The 20,840-nt window shown below is 45.9% G+C and overlaps 1 protein-coding gene and 1 long non-coding RNA gene across 2 annotated transcripts; one reads left to right on the top strand and one right to left on the bottom strand.

Annotated features, from left to right (window-relative positions):
• Positions 1-2,053: 2,053 nt before the first annotated feature.
• Positions 2,054-3,147, bottom strand: LOC141134637 (uncharacterized). The gene is made up of 3 exons (XR_012243250.1): positions 2,725-3,147; positions 2,247-2,688; positions 2,054-2,209 (listed from the first exon to the last, which is right to left on the bottom strand). It is a non-coding gene; the product is annotated as an uncharacterized lncRNA (long non-coding RNA).
• A 229-nt stretch (positions 3,148-3,376) lies between these two features.
• Positions 3,377-18,887, top strand: MANSC4 (MANSC domain containing 4). The gene is made up of 4 exons (XM_073621686.1): positions 3,377-4,316; positions 9,309-9,572; positions 12,903-13,037; positions 16,827-18,887. Exons 2-4 carry the CDS (start codon positions 9,335-9,337, stop codon positions 17,543-17,545), a joined length of 1,092 nt encoding a protein of 363 aa, XP_073477787.1. The 5' UTR covers positions 3,377-4,316; positions 9,309-9,334; the 3' UTR covers positions 17,546-18,887.
• Positions 18,888-20,840: the final 1,953 nt, after the last annotated feature.

Below are 20,840 nucleotides of genomic sequence, written 5' to 3'. Positions count from 1 at the left end.
AATTTAGACAGGATCCAATTAACCTACCAGCATGTCTTTGGAGTGTGGGAGGAAACCGGAGTACCCGGAGGAAACCCACGCAGGCACAGGGAGAACATGCAAACTCCAGGCAGGTAGTGTCGTGGTTGGGATTTGAACCAGCGACGCTTCTTACTGCTAGGTGAACGTGCTATCCACTACACCACTGTGCCGCCAGTTGTGCGCCTATATTGTCACAAGGGCTTCTGATGAAGGCTACAAGTGGCTGTTTTAAAACACATTACACAGTCGTGGTCCAATGTTGTGATTATTAGAAAAAAAAATGCATAACATTAATGCCATGCAGCCATCCCTGGAGTGTATATGCACAGGAAGTGGCTGCAGGGGGGATCCAAGGGACCAAAATGATTATGAAATCAGGATTTTATTTAAACCTTCACTTTGGGATTAGCAAATATTGTGTTAATACAAGACGTGGCTGTTTACTAAAATTAGTTATCTGATAAACAGGTTTTAAATTCATAGCAGCTCACAAGATAAACATATAAGCATAGGCTGTGCAGGGGGTGTGCCAGGTGTGCCTGGGCACACCCTAATCACTCTGTGCGGTGCCGATTCCCGCTACTGCCCAGGCTTCCCCCCCGTGTTGAGAAGATCCTCCACCGCTGTGTCGCTGGCTTCACGCCTCTCCCTTTGGCTGCTGCGGGGGATGTTTCAGGATGGAGAGCGGGGGAAGGGGCTAATCAATATGTCATTTACCAGCCTCTTCCTTTTCTAAATGAACACAGTGAACACACTCGCTGTGTTCAATCATAACTGAAGCATAGTAAACTGTGGGGTTTATTTACTAAAGCTAGAGATGGGAAAATTAGTCACAATTCTGCAGAGAAACCAATCAGCTTCCAGGTTTTATTGCTAAAGCTTAATTAAACAAGCTGAGGTTAGAAGCTGATTGGTTTCTCTGCAGAATTGTGACGAATTTTGCCCGCTCTAGCTTTAGTAAATAAACCCCTGTGTTTACTATGCTTCAGTTTGTGAATGGACAGAAAGCCGCTCAGCACAGAGCACTTCCCATTCATTCACTGTGCAGTGCAGCTGAGGCTGCAGAGAAAGGCATATGTGTTTGAGCTTTGGGGTGCACCCTAATGCAATAGGCTGCCTACACCTATGCACATAAGTGTCTTCTACCTTGAATGTTGGTGTGCTTTGTGTATTTCTTTCCGATTTGTGCAATAATCGAGTGTAAAACTTTCCCTCCTGTAATAAAGACCGGTCACTGCTGCTCTCTTCTCCTTGTGCAGGGTGACTAGTCTTGTCTCCACCCCTTTCTGTTTTTTTCTGCAGGCAGCCTGTAGTGGGTGGGGCTTGCTTGGCTCCTCCCTCAGTTTTGCTCTCTGCACAGACTATGTACAGCATAGTGATGATGTCACCATTACTTTCACAAGGTGATATCTGGCTTTGCAAAAGCATTTAATTTACTGTATATCCTTTGTGGTTATTGGTGAATATGATTAAATGAATGCTTTTGTGCCTAGAGTCTAGATTTAAATTGGTTCTAAAGGCAGAGGGTTTTTTTTTAATCTTAATGCATTCTATGCATTAAGATAAAAAACTTTCTGTGTGTAGCAGCCCCCCTCAGCCCCCCTAGGGTTGCCACTTTTTCTTCAAGCCAAACCTGAACAGTTTAGTGGCACACATATGTATTTTTTTTAGCATACATTATAGGATTGTAACAGATCTGGGACACCTTTGGGCTATCCAAAGACAACAGTAATGTGGTGTGCATAGTGCCCCCTCACTCTCCTACCAGGCCCTGTTCTGAGACACATTCCTGTCTGAATATTGTGTATGGTCAGGGGCGGATCCAGAGTCTAGTCTCGGGAGGGGCACTGCCAGAAAATACGTTTTTTGGGGGGAATTTATCAGGGAAATGGCTGGTGTTGGCGCTTCAATCATCACAGCACCATGGTTGTTATGGTGTCAGGATGATTGAAGCGCATTTTTTCTATTATTACATTGTTATATAAAATGAAATAGTTCAACTCACCATAATGCAGAATCAGTGGGAGCCCCGTTGCCTGCCACCAGATGCGGATTGTCACTTGCCACTTCACCTGCCACACGTTGCAGATTGTCACTTGCCATGTCACCTGCCCCCAGATGTGGATTGTCACTTTCCTGCTACAATTGTCACTTGCCACATCGCCTGCCACCAGATGCAGATTGTCACCTTGCCACGTCACCTGCCACACATTGCGGATTGTCACTTGCCACATCCCCTGTCACACATTGCGGATTGTCACTTTCCACGTCACCTGTCACCAGATGCAGATTGTCACTTGCCTGCTACAATTGTCACTTGCCACGTCACCTGCCACCAGATGCGGATTGTCACTTGCCACGTCACCTGCCACCAGATGCGGATTGTCACTTGCCATGTCACCTGCCACCAGATGCGGTTTGTCACTTGCCACGTCACCTGCCACCAGATGCAGATTGTCACTTGCCTGCTACAATTGTCACTTGCCACGTCACCTGCCACCAGATGCGGATTGTCACTTGCCACGTCACCTGCCACCAGATGCGGATTGTCACTTGCCACGTCACCTTGCCACCAGATGCGGATTGTCACGTCGCCTGCCACACATTGCGGATTGTCACTTGCCACGTCGTCTGCCACCAGATGAAGATTGTCACTTGCCACGTCGCCTGCCACCAGATGAAGATTGTCACTTGCCACGTCACCTGCCACCAGATGCGGATTGTCACTTGCCAAGTCACCTTGCCACCAGATGCAGATTGTTACGTCACATGCCAAACATTGCGGATTGTCACTTGCCATGTCGCCTGCCACCAGATGAAGATTGTCACTTGCCTGCTACAGCTACAATTGTCACTTTCTGTATCCCAGAGGGTGAGGCAGCAGATTACCAGTCAGGCAACAGAGAGATGATGTAATCTCTCTGCTGCCCGTAGCTACCTGCACAGTGAGGGCGGAACTGCAGGGATGCAGGGCGGGTGGTGAGAGATGATGTCATCTCTCTGCTCCCCTGCCCGCCGGCTCCCTGATTGGCCAGCAGCCCGGCCGCTCTCTAAATGTCACCAGCGGCCAGCCCGGCCGTCCTCTCTCATCCGCCCACCCCACTGTCAGGCTTAGACTGTCACAAGCCCCCCCGGCCGTCCGCTCTCTCACCCACCCACTGTCAGTGACTGACAGTGGGCAGGTGAGAGAGCGGATGGCCGGGGGGGCTGGTGATAGTCTGAGACTGACCGTCAGTCTCAGACTGTCACCCGTCCGGCCGTCCGCTCTCTCTCTCCCGTGGACCCAGCTGCCTGCCCTCTCCCCCGCATTCTCGGAGGGGGCAATTGACCCATTGCCCCCCCCCTGGATCCGCCCCTGGATCCGCCCCTGGTATGGGTTTCAGGGGAACTGAAACCTAGACACATGATTCAAAACCCACACTGTCCGCAGCCCCCTAATACTTACCTGAGCCCCATATCGATCCAGCGATGTTGCATAAGAATCTCAGCTGTCCGGGACTCTCCCTCCTGATTGGCTGAGACAGCAGCGAGTGCTATTGGCTCCCACTGCTGTCAATCAAAGTAAGTGAACCAATGAGGAGAGAGAAGGGCGGGGCCAAGATGTGGCTCCGTGTCTGAATGGACACAAAGAGCAGTGGCTCAGCTCTGGTGCCCCCATAGTAAGCTGATTGTTGTGGGAGCACTCGGCAGGAGGGATAAGCCAAGAGCGCCAGAAAGGGACTCAGAGAGAGGGGGATGGGGGCTGCTCTGTGCAAAACCACTGCACAGAGCAGGTAAGTAAAACATGTTTATTAGTTTAAACAAAAAAAAAAAAAAAAACTTTAATATCACTTTAATAATTTACACCTTCTTTAATGCAGGAAATAAATAAGTAGCAAGCAACAAGATATTAAATATCCAGATACTTACAAATTTGAAACATATGCACCCTGACATCCCATTGGCGCCCAGAAACACACACCCTTGTTTTTTTTTTTCATTACATCGGCATTAAAAGATTAATATAATAATTAAAAAAGGCAGCAGTACAGTTTCAAATTCCCTAGTCTGGTTTCTTTTAAAGTGGCAGCCAATCATCAGTCAGCTCCCCTCTCCCTGCCACCTGTCCCCCCCTTCTTCCCCCTTCCTTCCCAGGTATCAGTATTTCACCCTGTGCAGAGAAGAGGACAGGACTGTGTGATGGGGGGAGAGAGGAGACAGACGTGGGCAACTCTCAAGACAGAGAGACAGAAAACATTTTCCTGCAGCCGAGGGGCATCATGATCCACGGCAAGGAGAGCACCCTCTGGACACAGGTAAGTGAGGACATTCGGGTAGGGTTATACTGTACAGGTATAATTCAGTGTTTATGTGCCATCGTACAGCGTTGCTAGAAAGCTACTGAACAAGCGTAACACTGAAATCCAGTTTGCTCTTGCACAATAAAGCCAAGCTCTGATGAAGGGGGGATTTGTGCATGACCCCCAAAACTCATGGGCTGGTAACAAAAATTCATATCTGGACCCATCCTTACAGCTTGGTGCTGTAATCTTTACTCTCTGTAAAAATTGCACAAAGTCAGGAACATTGGTGTGACAGCCTATTGCATTAGGGTGTGCACCCCAGAGCACAAACACACATGTGTGTATATCAGCAGAGCAGAGATTGGTGTCAGTAGGGCAGTGGACGGTGTCAGTAGTTGTAATATTTATTATTTTTTTTACAATTATTTTTTTTTTAGGGGGGGTGTTGGTGAAATATCAAGGGTCTAAACAGAGAGAAAAGGACTGAGGACAGAGCTTCCCTGGTTTCTTTCTCTGCAGCCTCACCTGCACTGGACAGTGAACAAATGGGAAGTGCTCTTTGCTGAGCGGCTTTCTGTTCATTCACAAACTGAAGCATAGTAAACATTGTTTACTATGCTTTGGTTAAGAATGAATACAGGCGTGATCAGTACAGATCACTCATTGTGTTCATTCATCCATCCAACCTAAAACATCCCCGCAGCAGCCAGTGGTTGAGGGAAGCTGGTAGCACTACAGGGGAGAGACAGGGGATGCCAGGAAGCCAGGGGAATTGGCACCGCACAGGGTGATTAGGGAGTGCCCAGGCACACTCAGCACACCCTGTTCTCACGCCTATGGTCAGGAAATCCCACATGTACACCCAACAAACACAAAGCTATAGAACTCATTTACATGAGTAGAAAAAAAACACTGCCTTTGGATGTGTACAGCAGATCGTTTAGTACGGATCAAATTGTAATCAATGACCCCCAACACACAGCGGTGTTTACATACAAAAATGTGCGCTGCCTTTAGCTTGTACAATAAAAATTGGAAGACAGCTGCAGATTTTTACACATGAGTGCTTTAGGTGGGTCATTTACACAGGACCTTCTAGCTCTACCAGCAAGAACCTTTCTTTAATAACAGCTCATTCACTCTGGTATATGTGTATTTTCTGCATGAAAGAAAAGTCCTCCCTGACAAAGCTAGAAGATCCTGCGTAAAATACAAACCTGAAGTACTCATGTGTATGTGTCTAAAATCTGCAGATCTACGCACGTAAAATGTGTCCTACTTTTTTTTCTGCATGGATAAATGCAGGATACATTTTCGTATGTAGATGCAGCTGTGTGTACGGGCTCATTGATAGTGCTGCGTTTGGTTGTGTACAAATCTATCTGCGGTACGCATCTAAACGCAGCATTTTTTTTCTGCCCGTGTGAATGAGCCCTAATGCAGAAAATACACGTATACCTGTGTGAGTCAGCCCATACAATGATATAGGAACTTTGTAGCACTAAATGTTCACAACATTGTATTTCCCGTCTTTACCATAGCATGGAAAGACATCCTTCCACCTTCTCCTCCATTATGTTTTTGAAAAAAAACAAAATATATATATATATATATATATATATATATATATATATATATATATATATATATATATATATATATATATAGTGGGGATGATGGGGAAAAGTAACAACTTGCTGTATTCTTCTGCAAAATGTATTCTGAGCCCCAGATTGTTTCATCTTCAGAAACGCAGTTTGGTGCGTTGTGGGGCAGGACAGTTAGCTTCAGGCATCGATATTTTTGGCACAAGGTGCATTGTACGCTGATACTTAGTTTGAACAATTGGTTTGTAGTTGGGGTTGTCAGCCTTTAGCTTTAAGCTTCATGTACACATAGACTAGGTTGACCACCGGCCGTGGGAAAATGCAAAACGCTGCAAAATCGTGCCAAAATCGCAATGCGGTCAAAACTTTCCTATTTTGAACGCGATTCTTCCGTGATCAGGAGAGGGAGGTTAGGGGAGGTTGAACCTCTTCTTACCGCAGCAGCTTCTAAACACTTGTAAAAGCCTATAAGTACATCGACACATAGGGGTTTAATTACTAAGGGCAAATCCACTTTGCACTGAAAGTGCACTTGGAAGTGCAGTCGCTGTAGATCCGAGGGGAACATGCAAGGAAAGTAAAAAAAACTGCATTTTTGCTTGTACATGATTGAATAATAAAATCAGCAGAGCTTCCCCTGATTTCAGATCTGCCCCTCAGATTTACAGCAACTGCACTTCCAAGTGCATGTTCAAGTTTTTGCCTTTAGTAAATCAACCCCACAGGCTTTTATGGAGTTGAACTTAGGAGCTTTGGTAAAAAAAAATGGGAAAAGCTACTAAACTCAAGTTTAGAAGCTGCAGTGTACATGAGGTCTTGGATGGAGGGTAGATTATTTACCACCAACACTTATTCACACCAAGCAGTATTTCCCCAAGAACAAGGCAATTTGTCCTAAGGTTTTTATTTCACCCCAACACGTTGCAGCATTTTTGCACTGTGCGTTCCACATCTCAATGTGCCTCAGCACATAAAATTACATAGCCGCAGGGGCGTTACTAGGTCTGCAAAAGATCTGGGGCTAGAGCCCATAGCACTGCTCACCAACCTTTTTCTAGGCCCGGGGTGGGGGGCAATGGCTGCTGTTGGGGCTTTAATCATCATGGCACTATGGTTGATATGGTGTCAGGGTGATTGAAGCGCATTGTTTCTATTGTTACATTCTAATATATAATGAAGTGGTTCAACTCGCCATAATGCAGAATCAGTGGGAGCCCTGGGCGTGTCACTTGCTACATCACCTGCCACCAGATGCCGCGTGTCACATGCCATCGTCGCCTGTCACCAGATGCAGCTTGTTACTTGCTACTGTCACCTGCCACTATATGTGGATTGTCACTTGTCACTGTCACTTGCCACCAGATGAGGATTGTCACTTGCCACCTGATGTGAATTGTCACCTGCCACCAGATGTGGATTGTCACTTGCCACATCACCTGCCACCATTTGCAGATTGCCACGTCACCTGTCACCATTTGCAGATTGTCACTTGCCACATCACCTGCCACCATTTGCAGATTGTCACTTGCTACGTCGCCTGGCGCCAGAAGTGGATTGTCACCTGCCAACTGATGTGGATTGTCACTTGCCATGCCAGCCAGTGCCACCAAATGTGCATTGTCACTGTATTAGTGACAGGCTGGCAGCACTGGTCCATTTAGTGAGGGCATGATAGCGGTCATGCGGGGCGGACAGTGAGAGATGATGTGATCTCGCTGCTCCCCGCCGCACCTCCGACATTAAAGAGGCCCGCACTGTGAGGGCGGAAGAACACTGATCTGTGGTAGGCAGTGAGAAATTATGTAATCTCTCTGCTCCCCGCCGTGCCTTGCTCCCACATTGAAGAGGCCCAGCTGTGAGGGCAGAAGAGTGGTGATGTGGAGCGGGCGGAGAGAGATGATGTCATCTCTGCTCGTCCACCCGCTCACTTCTCTCCTCTTATCCACCTCTCTCATGCAGCCCGTCTGCCACAGCCATGGCATACTGTCCAGGCAGGGATCCTGCAACAAGAGACTCGGGGCTATGGGCCCTAGATTTGGGGCTATAGTCCCAATAGTCACCCCCTAGAGACGCCACTGGTAGTGGAAGTGTCATGGTCTGGGGCTGCATAAGTGCTGCCTGGCACCGGGGAGCTAGAGTTCATTGAGGGAACCATGAATGCCAACATGTACTGTGACATACTGAAGCAGAGCATGATCCCCTCCCTTCAGAGAATGGGCTGCAGGCAGTATTCCAACATGAGAACGACCCCAAACACACCTCCATGATGACCACTGCCTTGCTAAAGAAGCTGAGGGTAAAGGTGATGGACTGGCCATTGCCAAGCATGTCTCCAGACCCAAACCCTATTGAGCATCTGTGGGGCATCCTCAAATGGAAGGTGGAGCAGCACAAGGTCATCCACCAGCTCCGTAATGTCGTCATGGAGGAGTGGAAGAGGACTGGCAACCTGTGAAGCTCTGGTGAACTCCATGCCCAAGAGGGTTAGGGCAGTGCTGGAAAATAATGGTGGCCACACAACATATTGACACTTTGGGCCCAGTTTGGACATTTTCACTTAGGGGTGTACTCACTTTTGTTTCCAGCGGTTTAGACATTAATGGCTGTGTGTTGAGGTATTTTGAGGGGAAAGCAAATTTACACTGTTATACAAGCTGTACACTCACTACTTTACATTGTAGCAAAGTGTCATTTCTTCAGTGTTGTCACATGAAAAGATCTAATAAAATATTTACAAAAATGTGAGGGTGTATTCACTTTTGTGAGATACTGTATATTCACTTTATTTTATCGAATCATGAAAAAAGTAAACCTGAATTTACATTTTACCTGACTGAATAATTGAAGGGAATATTTACCTAATTTATTGAGTAAACATTTCTAATTAGTTTAGTAAAATCATACTACATACACAGATTAAATACATATACCAAGGCTGTTTTACCTGCCAAAGGATTTGAATTTCTGTCTATCCAGTCCTGAGATTTACACAGCCCTGCCACCTAGCACAGCCCTGTCTAGCAGGGCAGGAGACCTGATTTTTCTCTGCTGCAGTTCAGTAACACAAGTCAGCCTGTGAATGGAGAAGTGGCAGACTGATGACCAAATCTTTCTGTCACTGCTGCTAATCCCTCCCTCAGTCTGAGCTCTGCTGTACATGGATTGCATAAGACTGATGCCAGGTCAAATTCAGGTATTTATGCTGCTTGCATTGAAAATAACAACTATTAATGATGTATTAATGAACAAAGAGCTGCAATAATCTGTGTCTTTTATATCTGCCAGGAGTTTAGCTTTAAAACAATTTAGGTTCTCTTGGTAGCTATGTTATGAGCCTGTGGTTTAGACCGCTGATTGTCTGTTAAGGCTGAATCTCCCCTCTTATGTCCCTCTTTAGGACCTTGTCTCTTGTACCCTTTGGACATGGCAATGAATCTGGAGTCTTCCCTCTTTCTGATCTTTTACCTGCTGGATTTCTTACCCGAGCTGTGTCTATCCAGCGCCCTGTGCCCACACACCACCTTCTACCATGACTGCTGGATCAGACGGTTCCCTGGCCTCTTTCTCAGCTTCTCTGTCTCTGAGCAGCGAGGTGCCCGGGTACTTCAGAGGCACCCAGAACCCTCTGCCCACCTCTGCAGCCGCAAGTGCTGCGACCAAGGTGAGAAGCCTGCTGTGTTGATAAGTGAAATGTGATTGGCTGTTAAGGTTGACCTATCCACTGCTCCAACCTAAAGGCATTGTAAACATTCCTACCCACACCTTGTGTTTTTCACCTGCATAAGCTGTGCATTGATCGTGTAGTTTTATGGTGTCATTTGGTGTCACGCAACCTATAGTAGAATAAATCATCACATTCCTTTGTCAGCAGTTTCAGTTTGTGTTGAATGTATGTGGCATGGCACTGCACAGGTTAATGCATAACCTCTGTCTGTAGTGTGAGACCTGATACTTCCTGTGAAGAAACTATATATCTCACAATCCCCGGGTCTCTCAGTCTAGCACTAGTGCAGGTGAGTGCTGCACAGTAATTGGATCTGACACAGACACAGGCAGGCACAGAATTCACAGACACACAGAGAACTCATTTGTATGTTGGAGCTGATCTGAATGCAACACAGAGTGGATAGTGAGGCATGCATTGAGTGCTGTGTAACCCAAGAAAAGGAAGTTGTCTTGTCCCATTGGTGCATAGGGACAAGCAAGCTGAATCAATGCCTAGACATAGAGGGATTGATCAGCCATGACACTACAAACTGCAGCCACAACATGGAAGCCCATTATTACATAGTAAGGCAAACAAACAACATGGGGAGTATAACTATATTCATATTTCAATGAAAACATTTAAAAGTGTACAATCCACAGTTTAGGAGCAGGTTAACTGCAGGTCAGATGAAAGTAAATTGCAGGTCAAGATGTGATCAAATGCAGGTCATGAGCACCTGTGATGGAACTCTAAAGCATCTCAAACACGAGCTGAATGCACACTGCATGTGACCATCTACACAAGCCTTTATGCCTAATATACATAAACATAAAATACTTCAATCTTTGTTCCATTTCAGATCCCTTCTGAAAGAAACAGGAAATTAAATTGCAGTAAAAGAAAGGTCTTTTTTCCATATGAGTGTTAACGGTACATGTTCAAACTGCAACATGCTGCTGGATTCAGTCTCTCCACTTCAATACAGGGCTCTTTAACCCCTTCCTGCCCAGGACAATTTTCAGCGCTGTCGCACTTTGAATGACAATTGCGCGGTCATGCTACACTGTACCCAAACTAAGTTTTTATCATTTTGTTCCCACAAATAGAGCTTTCTTTTGGTGGCATTTGATCACCTCTGCGTTTTTTTTTATTTTTTGCTAAACAAACTAAAAAAGAACTAAATGTTTGAAAAAAAAAGTTTTTCTTTGTTTCGGTTTTAAAATTTTGTTTTCTCCTTCACTGACGGGCACTGATGAGGTGGCACTAATGAGTTGGCACTGATGGGCACTGATGAGGATGCACTGATATGTAGAATTGATAGGCACTGATATGCAGCACTGATGGGCACCAATAGGCGGCACTGATATGCAGCACTGATGGGCACTGATAGGCAGCACTGATGGGCACTGACTGGCGGCACTGATGGGCACTGACAAACGACTGTGATGGGCACTGACAGGCAGCTGTGATGGGCACTGGCAGGCGGCACTGATTGGCAGATAGGCGGCACTGATTGGCACTGATGGGCAGCACTGATGTTGAGGTACTGACAGATTTTACTGCTGGGCACTCAGATGGTTACTGACTGGCACTGTGGTGGGCACTGATATGGGCACTGATTGGCACTTTGATGGGCACTGTGAGCTGTGTTTTTATGGGGCACTGACTGACAGCTTATGGGCACATTTTAAAAGGTGTTGGGGCACATCTGAGGGGGCTGTGCTGATAATCAAAAAACGTTAAAAAAAAGCCTTCTCTGATGTAGATGGCTCAGATGTTAATGTATGATAGGGTTGCTACCTTTTCTTCACGCCAAACCCGAAACACTTTAGCGGCGCACAGCAATTTTGTTTTGTAATTTACACCATGAGATTGTAAAAGACATGGGACATCTTTGAGTGCCCCAAGGAAAGTAGCAATGCGGCGCACTAAGCACGCTGCAGTGAACAGTGGCTAAGGTTAAATTGTGTTAACAGTTTGTCCCCCAGTACAAAATGTCAGGTCAGTCTGTCCCCAATACAATCCCTTCAGGTCAGTCTGTCCCCAATACAAACCCCCCAGGTCAGTCTGTCCCCAGTACAATCCCTTAGGTCAGTCTGTCCCCAATACAATCCCCCCAGGTCAGTCTGTCCCAAATATAACCCCCCCCCAGGTCAGTCTGTCCAAAATATAATCCCCCCAGGTCAGTCTGTCCCCAATACAATCCCCCCAGGTCAGTCTGTCTCCAATACAATCCTCCCAACTCATTCTGTCCCCAATACAATTCCCCCAGGTCAGTCTGTCCCCAGTACAATCCCTCTGGTCAGTCTGTCCCAATACAATCCCCCCAGGTCAGTCTGTCCCCAGTACAATCCCTCTGGTCAGTCTGTCCCAATACAATCCCCCCAGGTCAGTCTGTCCCCAGTACAATCCCTCTGGTCAGTCTGTCCCAATACAATCCCCCCAGGTCAGTCTGTCCCCAGTACAATCCCTCTGGTCAGTCTGTCCCAATACAATCCCCCAGGTCAGTCTGTCCCCAGTACAATCCCTCTGGTCAGTCTGTCCCAATACAATCCCCCAGGTCAGTCTGTCCCCAGTACAATCCCTCAGGTCAGTCTGTCAAAAATACAATCCCCTCCAGGTCAGTCTCTCCCAAATACAATCCCTTCCAGGTCAGTCTGTCCCTTATATAATCCCCCCAGGTGAGTCTGTCCCAAATATAATCCGCCCCAGGTCAGTCTGTCACAAATACAATCCCCTCCAGGTCAGTCTGTCCCAAATACAATCCCCTCCAGGTCAGTCTGTCCCCAGTAAAATCCACCCCCAGCTCGGTCTGTCAGGATGGCATGGGCCCAGGGGTCCCCGTTGTCATTGGGGCAGTGCAGAGAGAGGAGGGACAAATGGACATTCAGGCAGCGAGGAGCCTCTGGCATGATGGATATTGAGTTTCCAGGGCCCGTCTGCCTTCCTCACTTCCTCCTACACTTTTCGCCATCGTCTTCATTTCTCTCTTTTACCTCAGAACACCTATGTTCTCTATCACTGTTAGTGTAGGTAAAGGCAGTACTATTCTGTTTGTTAGTACCCAGCATCTATTATTCAGTGAGGGAAAGTGCAGGCATGTTCAGTGTATTGTTTAATGTGTCCAGGTTTGAGGTGGACAGAAACCCGGACACATGATTCCAAACCCGGGCTGTCCAGATGAATCCCGGACATGTGGCAACCCTACTATATGATCTAATATGTTTCTGAATACTGTATGTCAGCCTGGAAAGTTTTGACACCATTGTTCTGTCTCCACAGAGTCTTGTAATGTTGCTGTCTTCTACACAGAGTTGGGCGCTGGGACCGTCAACTGCCACCTAGTGCACTGCCCACACCCCGACAGCTGCCTGGTCCAGCTACATGAGCGTGGAATTCTGTTCACTGTCACAGCGGGTAAGCAAAGGGTGTTCTCACCCGCAATCGCTCATATATACCCAGGACTGCACTCCCCTGTTCCCTTTTAGGTTCGATGCACATCTTTGCATGTTGCTTTTGAGCATTTCTACAGTGCTTTTTGCTGTGCTTTCCACGTTCTTTTACTGCGATTTTATTGCTATTTTTTTAGAAAATTTGATGTTGGGCAGATTGCAAAACGCATATCGTGTCAAACTCGTGGTAAAAACGCACTACATGCTTTTCTGCAGCTTCTCCATGAAGTCTATTTAACCAAAAAAACGCAAAAAAGCACCCTGACCCTTTCCAAAAATGTAGAGGCACAAAAATACATTGATGTGAACAAGTTTCATAGGAACCCATGTTAAAAAAAATTCCTGATTTTCTGCAAAAAACATGAAAAAATGCATTGGTGTGAATGGAGCCTTCCACAGGCATTGAAAGTGTATGTAAACCCCAAAAATTAGAGATGAGCTTAAAGTTCATCTCCAACACAAGTTCAGACCAAACGTTGGCTGTTTGGGCGATTGTCCAAATGCCGAATTTTTACATGTTAGGTGGGAACTAAACATCATATATGGAAGCAGCATTTCTACCACTATTATCTATGACAGCGTCCTATCAATGGTTGCTAAGGAGCATCTACCGCATCCTTAGCAACCAGTGACGTCACTTTGCCCCATTTATTTACTTACCGGGAATACCCAGCCCTGTAAACAACGGGGCGGGAATTATTCTAATATCGCTGACAAAACATGACCACATGGCCATATTTGGGCAATAACGGTGACCAAAAATAGTTACGGGCAGATTTACTTAACGACATCACCCAGGAGCATCAGGCCTCTTTGTTCACTTTTAGTGATGGAGCCTGGACGATGTCGAGATCGGTCATATCCATCGGTCGGTGGGATTTTTTCTTTCCAGTGGGAGTGTTTCATCTTGATGGGCGTGAATCAACATCACTGGTCAACACGATTGATGATGGATATACAACATGGGACATTTTGGGTTTTTTAATTTTTTATTTAATAAATACCTTGTCAATAACTGTGTTTTTACTTACACTTTATAATTTTTTTTAAACTATGTACCCCTTTCCATTCACATAGGGAGGGACCCCAATACCCCCAGACCCCCCACAACCACCGAGCCAGGGTTGTGGGGAAGAGGCCCTTGTCCTCAATATGGGGACAGGGTGCTTTGCCAGAGGCATCCCTCCCTTGGCACAATACCCCCCTCCCCATTTTGAGGGCATGCACCCTGGTATGGTTCCGGATAGAGGAGGCACACACTCCCCCCCCCCCCCCCCCATTGGTATAAATTTTTGGGGAGAACCCCACATTTTGTGTTTTTTTTTGTGTGTGTGGGGGGGGGGTCCCCATTAAAATTCATACCAGACCTACAAGTATTTTGTTATATCTGTTCAGTAATTGCAAAAATAACTACTGTATTTATTGGCGTATAACACTCACTTTTTCAACATGAAAATCGGGTGCAAATAGCGGGTGCGTGTTATACGCAAATACTTCAATTTTAGCTGCCTCGGAGGGGACAGGGAGGGGGTGGGACAAGCGCCGTCAGGTTACATACAGTGAGAATCTTCTGTTTACTTGGCGGCCTCTGTAATAAGAAGTCCCGTCTCCTGGGCTGCCATTGGACTACTGTTCTGTCTATCATAGGAGATTCTCACTGTATGTAATCTGTCGGCGCTCGTCCTGCCCCCCTCCCTGTATCCTCTAGGCTGCAGATGGGCATCGATCAGTCTGCACTGATGGCATTGGCGAGACTGCTGCATTGAAGGTAATGGTGAGGCTGCTGCATTGATGGCAATGGTGAGGCTGCTACATTGATGGCAATGGTGAGGCTGCAGATGGGCATTGATCAGGCTGCATTGATGGCAATGGTGAGGCTGCAGATGGGCACTGACCCTTATTTTGCTTCAAAGTTCCTTATTTCAAATTTAAGTTTTTTTCCTGAAACTTCCCTCTTAAAATGAATGTGCGTGTTATACGCCTGTGCGTGTTGTTATACGCCGATAAATACGGTATTCATCCAGAAATGCTGCTAGAAATCTTGAGTTTGTTCAATTGACTATAGAACACCTTCCCCTACGTTATGCAAATGAGGAGAGGAGGAGGTGTTTTAAATTGCCCTGTTGTATGGTAACAACACTTCTTATCTTTACTGTGTAAATGCAGTACATTGAGCATTGTCACCCTAGGGCAAGAAGTGCGTTAAGCCCCGTACACACGATCAGAAAATCGTACAGAAAATACCACTTTTGAAGTGATCGTACGATAATGGGATCGTTAGTACAGAGCTTTAGAGAGCAGATCAGGACAGTTCATCCGATATTATTCTATAGGATATGCAGGAAAGTTTCTTTTGTACGATGTCAGATCGTACGATTTTCGTTTAATCAGTACAGCTATCGTTTCGAAAATGCAATACAAATGCATTACAACACATGACATCACTTCCAAATTTTATTTCTGTCGTGCGGGAATTTTCGTGACTTTAGTAAACTCATCAGATTCGATCTGATATCAACATGCAATAAAAAACGGACGATCATTCGTCCGATAATTTCATCGTGTGTATGGGGCATTACTAACAGGATTACCAGATCAAGATAAAGGAAAAAAGCCATCAGTAATGCTCTGTACACACGGTCGGATTTTCCGATGGAAAATGTGTGATAGGACCTTGTTGTCAGAAATTCCGACCGTGTGTGGGCTCCATCGGACATTTTCCATAGGAATTTCCGACACACAAAGTTTGAGAGCTTGCTATAAAATTTTCCGACAACAAAATCCGTTGTCGGAAATTCCGATCGTGTGTACACAAATCCGACGCACAAAGTGCCACACATGCTCAGAATAAATTAAGAAACAAAAGCTATTGGCTACTGCCCCGTTTATAGTCCCGACATATGTGTTTTACGTCACCGCGTTCAGAACGATCGGATTTTCCGACAACTTTGTGTGACCGTGTGTATGCAAGACAAATTTGAGCCAACATCCATTGGGAAAAATCCTAGGATTTTGTTGTCGGAATGTCCTTTCAATGTCCAATTGTGTGTAGAGGGCATTAGAGTTAGATGCGCACAGACTCAGTAACAAGACATAGGCTACGTATATAATACCTAAATGTAATTTTTTCTTATTTGCTCCCTTGTGATCTGGTAAATATATGGTTGGAAGAGTTTTGTTATATTTGGTTGATAAGTGCAAAAAGTACCTGTTGATCTTGTGAGCTGAACACTTTCTGTGTTCCCTGCCTTTGCAGACACATTATTCCCAGATATCTTGGTGGACTACAGAACGTCTCCAATGTGTGTTATGGAGGGGAGAAGGTGTTCTGTAGTCTTCCTCTTGAGTGATAACACTGCTCCTCCATAAATACAGTACAGTGAGTGAATGATGTCACCCTAACACAAGAAGTGTGTTACTGGCAGGATTACCAGGTGAAAATCAAGGAGAATAAGCCAGAAAATATAAAATGAATGTGGTCGCTACATCTATAGACTGGTAGATGCAATATACTAAATTTGGTCTGCTTAAAAAAAAATAATGCCTTAGGCAATAAACAGCCTTGATTATAAAGAGAGAAAAAAAAAAAGAAAGAGAAAGGAAAAGGAAAAAAAAAAATAATGCGTGGATGTAACTCTTTTTATATTGACTGAGATATAAACATATTTCTTTAAGTTCCTAAAATGTGAACATATTTTTAAACACTTTAGCCCACACTTACTGGTCCTTTAATTTTCCAAGTCTTGGCTTACAGGTGTCGATCCAGACCTGTTGGTGTTTGAAAAATTGGGTCAAGTGGATTTTAACCTGCGGTCGTCTCTGAAATGGAATCCAGTGAACATATCACGGACACAGGACTCCTCCACTCCCACCTCTCCACAGGTCCATCCAACGGAGGAACACCACACAAACCAAGCACCTTCTTTGCCGCAAATTTTCCCCTCTGATTCTCCTGCTGAGACCTCCCCCCAGGAATCACCTCCCCCACTGCCCTCCCCTGCGGACTCTCCCCTCCGATCCCTCCCCCCAACTCTCACTCCACCCCAGACTCCTGACCTTCTTGTGTCCGAGAGCTCTCAGATCTCCCCATCAGGGGACAGGTCACATGCCGAAGAGGAATTTGGCACCAAAGATTTCCTACCCTCATCTACACCTCTGGGCCAGCCAATGTCAGATGCTGAAAACCCAGCCCACCTGGACAGCAGCAAACAACATCTCAATGAGACCAAGGGCCACATTGGGAGGAACCACAGCTCTGAAACAGAAGGGGAGGATGCCGGAGACCCTTCAGCTAAGCTCTGGGCTCTTCCGGCCCTTATTGGTTCTACAGTGACTTTATTATGCTGTTGCTCAGGAATACTGGCACTTGGGTGTTGTCGAAGAAGACGTAGAGGGCGGTACAAGCCTGGTAGGGCTTCTAGCACTGCCAGGGGGACTCTAATCAGGTGGACTCTACTTAAGGACAAGGACTGAGCCCATTGCCAAAAAAATGAGCACTGGCTCTTGGCTCCAGATCTCCCCCTGCTGGAAAAGTCTGCTTCTGTTACTGCAAATTATCAACTGTACGGTACATATTAGGTATTTAAAGTGGTATTAAACCCAAAACCATAAATTTTATATATTGCAGTTTACCAATCCTTAGATGTAGTGGCTGCATTAGTTTTCTTTTTTAGGCTTTTTTTCACTCTGTTTTTACCTGGCGATCTGGCCAGTAACACACCTCCTGTATTATGCCCTGTACACACGGTCGGATTTTCTGACGGAAAATGTGTGATAGGACCTTGTTGTCGGAAATTCCGACCGTGTGTGGGCTCCATCACACATTTTCCATCGGATTTTCCGACACACAAAGTTTGAGAGCAGGCTATAAAATTTTCCGACAACAAAATCCGTTGTCGGAATTTCCGATTGTTTGTAGACAAATCCGACACACAAAGTGCCACGCATGCTCAGAATAAATAAAGAGATGAAAGCTATTGGCTACTGCCCCGTTTTATAGTCCCGACATACGTGTTTTACGTCACCACGTTCAGAAGGATCGGATTTTCCGACAACTTTGTGTGACCGTGTGTATGCAAGACAAGTTTGAGCCAACATCCGTCGGAAAAAATCCTAGGATTTTGTTGTCGGAATGTCCGATCAATGTCCGACCGTGTGTATAGGGCATTAGAGTGACCCCACTCTGGATGAAGGCACCTTTGGACAGCAGTATTTCAGTCTGGGGGGGAGGAATTAGATGCACTAGCAGATTTAGATACACTAACAAATTGAAGCCAAACTCCATCTTACACTGCAGTTACTCAAGCAGTTACAGCAAACCGTTTTCTTCCCTTTGGGATAAAAGCTGATTATCGTAAGCACCCCAGTCAGTGGTAAATGGTGGACAGCTTGTTCTTTTGAAAAACAACAGACTTACTGGCTGGATCACCAGGTGAAAATAGACAAATAGAAAACAAATGCAGACATCACATTTAAGACGTGGTAAGCTTCAATATGACAAAAATACTTGCTTTTATGTTTAATACTGCTTTAAATAAGCTTGGGCGTCCTCCAAACTCATCTGTAGCTGAACTCTGAACTTGTGCTCTTTTTTCACTCCAATGAGCTGCAGGGGTCCGGGTCATTTCTGCCCCTCAGCTCACATAAACAAAGAGACGGGTTGAGAACAAGCTGCTCATTAAAGTAAAAAAAGAGCATGAGTTCAGAGTTCAGCTAGAGGGGAGTTCAGAGAATGCCAGAACTCATCTCTATTGTTCATACATTTACAAAATGCTTCGTATTTATTTGTAGATCTCAGATGTGTAGTCAGACCCTCAGTGTTATTTAAAAAACTTGTTTAAATCGGTTATAAAAGTCATTTTATGCTACTAAATTCTTCTCTATGCAGACAGTTCTTATTGTTATCAGTGCCCATAACTTGCCTACTTTACTTTGAAAATCAAGACTTTCTAATCCCGAAATTACTTCTTTGCATCACAACCTCTTATTGACACCAGGCTGAACTCTGCGTGCTGTATGAAACTCCCAGGGATCAATCAGGAAAAACCTGGCAGGCTGGTTGTACAAATGTCAGTTTGGTAGATCGACTTCTGTACAACCAGCCTGCCCATACATGGATCGAAATTCATCTGGTCCCTGCTGAAATTTGATCCATGTATGGCCGGCTTGAAGCGGTGTTCTGCCCCATTCCAAAAATTAAGAGTCAGCAGCTACACATACTGTAGCTGCTGACTTTTATTTTTAGGACGTTTACCTGTCCTGGAATACAGGGATGTCATCACCCCAGGCTGATGCTTCCATTGGCTATCGGGTGCCGCCGCCATTGCCGGGAAGGGAACCCGGCAGTGAAGCTTTGCGGCTTCACAGCCGGATCCCTACTGAGAATGCACGAAGCACGCAGCGCTCCCTTACTGGCCCAGCAGCAGGGGAAGGAGGAGGAAGGGAGCTGGTCTTCCGACGTACCTCGCGAGGTCTGACGGAAGTGGGGATGGGGTACCTGTCATAAACAGGTACCTGCTCCCCCCCCCCCCCCCGAAAGGTGCCAAACTTGGCACCGGAGGGAGGGGAGGAATCCGATAAGTGGAAGTTCCACTTTTGGGTGGAACTCCGCTTTAAGGCATAGATTGACCGATTGCCTGGCAAACAGGTTCTACAGGGAGCATTGGTGTGTGCAGCCTATTGCATTAGGGTGCAAAAACACACATGGGTAATTATCAGCAGAGCACTGGACGTGTCAGTAGAGCAGAGATTGGTGTCAGTAGGGCAGTGGATGGTGTCAGTAGTTGTTATTATTTTTATTTTTTTTTTCACAATTTTTTTAGGAATTTCGTTGGGGGGTGTTGGTGAAATATCAAGGGTCTAAACAGAGAGAATGAGGACAGAGCTTCCCTGGTTCCTTTCTCTGCAGTCTCAGCTGCACTAAACAGTGAACGAATGGGAAGTGCTCTTTGCTGAGTGGGTTCCTGTTCATTCACAAACTGAAGCATACTAAACATTGTTTAGTATGCTTCAGTTATGAACGAACACAGGAGTGATCGGTACAGAACACTCATTTCGCTCATTCTTTCATCCATCCTGAAACATCCCGCAGCAGCCAGCCGGAGAGGGAAACTGGAAGCACTGCAGGGGAGAGATGGGATGCCAGGAAGCTGGGGAAATTGGCACCGCACAGGGTGATTAGGGTGTGCCCAGGCACACTCAGCACACACGCCTATAACAGGGAGGATAAAGTAAATGCAGAAATTGGGAAGCACTGTAGCAAACCCACACCTAATTTGTTTCCCTCCGTGATGCCTCTGTTGCCTAGAACAGGCAGGGGGGTGGAAACATCTCTTCTGAGGCTCTAGAATTACTGTATTTTTTTTTTTTTTTAAAGCACAAACACGTACACGTTAGACTAAAAATAATATAATGGATTCTAAAGATACTGAGCGATGAGAGAACTTCACAGGCTGCCATTGCAAACCTTCTTCTGAAAATACTAGGCGCCTGGCTGTCTCGGGAGTCAGTAGTTTCCGAATCATTGACATGTAACCAACATTCTAGATGCAAGATGATATTGTCTTTGTATTGGAGGGTCTAGATGAAGTTTTTTCGACGCGCATAACCATCTGCCGCGTCCTGAGATGGATAAATAAGGCTGTCGCGCAGGTAACAGATCCCCCCTCCGCCTCTTAGTGAGGGGGGCTCTCTTATCTTTTGTCCCGGCCTCATTCAATGCCTCCATTCTTCTCTAATGCAGTGTTTGTGTTCCCAGCTCCTGGGACCG

Source organism: Aquarana catesbeiana, linkage group LG03 (genome assembly GCF_042186555.1).
Source record: "Aquarana catesbeiana isolate 2022-GZ linkage group LG03, ASM4218655v1, whole genome shotgun sequence".
In the NCBI taxonomy this organism is placed as follows: Eukaryota; Metazoa; Chordata; class Amphibia; order Anura; family Ranidae; genus Aquarana; species Aquarana catesbeiana.
The sequence above is the reverse complement of the archived record's forward strand: the minus strand, read 5'-3'. Positions and strand labels throughout refer to the sequence as shown.

Coding starts and splice junctions, on each gene's coding strand:
- MANSC4 (XM_073621686.1), top strand. CDS start 9,335: ATGGCAATGAATCTGGAGTCTTCCCTCTTTCTGATCTTTTACCTGCTG. Junction 9,573..12,902: donor CCGCAAGTGCTGCGACCAAG/GTGAGAAGCCTG, acceptor CTGTCTCCACAG/AGTCTTGTAATGTTGCTGTC. Junction 13,038..16,826: donor TCTGTTCACTGTCACAGCGG/GTAAGCAAAGGG, acceptor CTTGGCTTACAG/GTGTCGATCCAGACCTGTTG.